Raw genomic sequence first — 2,479 nt, 5'->3', positions numbered from 1 at the left:
GGCGTGCCCCCCGCTCTCACACTTCTAACCCATATATTTTGGGGCGTAGGGCCCATGGTTCCTTTTTTTTCCACCAATATTACGGGACCTACTTTCCCTATATATATTCACCCATTACTTTCCTCCCCTTCTATAATGTCTAGTTTTTAGGTGGTTGGGTCTTTTCAAGGGCATAGACCCCATGCCCAAAGTACACCAATGGCCATCATACCAAAACTTTTCCATGCATCTTTCAACCATTCCATGCCCTAACCATTATAAATTATCATCGCTGCATCACCCTCTCCATCTCTACGCATTCCTCTCTTTCTCTTTCTTTTTATCTTTCTGTTATTCCCTCCCCGTTTGCCCGTCTCTTTCATTTTCTTTCACACTTGAAGACGAGAAGAGAAGATCATCGGGTAATGTCAGAAGAAATGAATCTATCAATAAATGGTCAGTCTCAGGTCCCTCCTGGTTTTAGATTTCATCCCACAGAGGAGGAGCTTCTTCACTATTACCTCAGAAAGAAAGTAGCTTATGAAAAGATAGACTTGGATGTTATTCGGGAAGTTGATCTTAACAAGCTTGAGCCCTGGGATATACAAGGTAGCTACTGACAAATTGCCGTTATTAAACACTGCATCTTTTTCTTCTTTATTTTTTTTAAATGAAATCCTGATGGGGTTTGTTGATGATATGCAGAGAAGTGCAGAATAGGATCCACCCCACAAAATGATTGGTACTTCTTCAGCCACAAGGACAAGAAATACCCCACGGGGACCAGAACGAATCGGGCAACAGCTGCCGGATTCTGGAAAGCTACTGGACGTGACAAGATCATTTATAGTAGCTTTAGAAGAATTGGGTTGAGGAAGACATTGGTTTTTTATAAAGGAAGAGCTCCACATGGTCAAAAATCTGATTGGATTATGCACGAGTACAGGCTTGACGATACCAACACCCTTGACTCTAATGTAAGCATTACTTTACAATATCTTTGTATGTATATAATATAACAAAAAATATCCTCTTGTACGTATCTGTTTTGGTTATATTAAAATATTAAATGGGTGCGCTACAGGCACCCAATCCCATTGGCGATTCTATGGCTGAAGAAGGCTGGGTGGTTTGCCGTGTATTTAGAAAGAAGAATTATCAGAAAACCCTAGAGAGTCCCAAAAGCTCCTCCTCCACTTCCCTTGATTCCAAGACGCAGATGCTTTGCTCAGGCAACGACGGGGTTTTAGATCAATTTTTTCTTTATATGGGAAGGACTTGCAAGATGGAGAACGATTCATTGAATATTCCCAACGCCAACACCAACAATCATCTAAGAATGCTAGTTGCGAACAACGCAGGAGGAATCAGCGATGGGTTACATGAAAGTTTTATGCACCTCCAGAGGCTGGAAAGCCAATCTCTCCCAGCCCTTCCCATCAATACCGCACACTTTGATCAGCATCGAAGCTTCAAGCCATGTTTCCAGTCCATAGACGATATGCTGACTGAAATTGAACCCTCTGCTGCTGCTGCTGGTTTTGACAATACTAATAATGAGTCCAAAAATGGCGTTAATGACTGGGTCACTCTGGACCGCCTTGTGGCATCCCAACTAAATGGTCAAGTAGAGACAAGCAAGCAACTATCATGTTTTACTGACCCTAATGCGGTTTTCGGTCTTTGTCACGATGATGATGAAGATGATGATGATATTCAATTATCGCACATAAATATGCACAGATCAAATCAAAACCCCCAGGTCTACAGCAACGAGAATGATCTATGGAGCTTGACTAAGTCATCGTCACCGTCGTCATCAGATCCCTTGTGCCACCTGTCGGTATAACAGAGGTAAATACATGTCAAGGTCATACAAACAAGCCTGCTCATTTCCTCAAGTATTCTTAATTAGGTATACGTGGACATACATATTATACACATGTATTTTGCATAAATAAGGTTGAAATATGAGAGAGATGAGATGGCATCAACCCATTACACTTTTACTTAATAACGGTGTCGTTTAATCACCACTCATCTTCTCTGGAAGGGTTATTATAGGGATTAGAGTCTGGTTAATGTGCTCTTTTTTTAATTTTCCTACTTGTAATCATTTCCAAAGTGGATTGTGATCTTACCCTAATTCGTTAACTATCTTGAAAAAATGCTTGACAAAAGTTTAATCATAGCTTATTGCTGACTTTAAGAGTCTCACCCAAAAACAAATGATTATATCCACTTGGTTGCAGTACATTGGAAATATGGAATCATTAATTTGCAAATGAAAAATTAACCTAAACTATTCAATCTGTTATGCTCAAGATTGGGACTTTTAAGATACCGTTGTCTCACCTAACCAACCACAACTTTTCTACGATTTTTCTTTTTTTAAAATTCCATAAATTTTGTATCAAAATTACATTTTAATTAATTAACTTTTAAAAGTTATATAATATTATCGAATTTTTATATTTTTACTACTCATTTTATCTTCTAT

General features: G+C 38.9%; 1 protein-coding gene across 1 annotated transcript; it reads left to right on the top strand.

Annotated features, from left to right (window-relative positions):
* Window positions 1-240: 240 nt before the first annotated feature.
* LOC108478524 (NAC domain-containing protein 43-like) lies at window positions 241-2,165 on the top strand. Its single transcript, XM_017780986.2, has 3 exons — window positions 241-588; window positions 685-956; window positions 1,064-2,165. The coding sequence occupies exons 1-3, from the start codon at window positions 405-407 to the stop codon at window positions 1,826-1,828; spliced, it is 1,221 nt and encodes a 406-aa protein (XP_017636475.1). The 5' UTR covers window positions 241-404; the 3' UTR covers window positions 1,829-2,165.
* The last annotated feature ends 314 nt before the right edge of the window (window positions 2,166-2,479 follow it).

Source organism: Gossypium arboreum, chromosome 8 (assembly GCF_025698485.1).
Source record: "Gossypium arboreum isolate Shixiya-1 chromosome 8, ASM2569848v2, whole genome shotgun sequence".
In the NCBI taxonomy this organism is placed as follows: domain Eukaryota; kingdom Viridiplantae; phylum Streptophyta; class Magnoliopsida; order Malvales; family Malvaceae; genus Gossypium; species Gossypium arboreum.
Note: the sequence above shows the minus strand (reverse complement) of the source record. Positions and strands in the feature narration are given on the sequence as shown.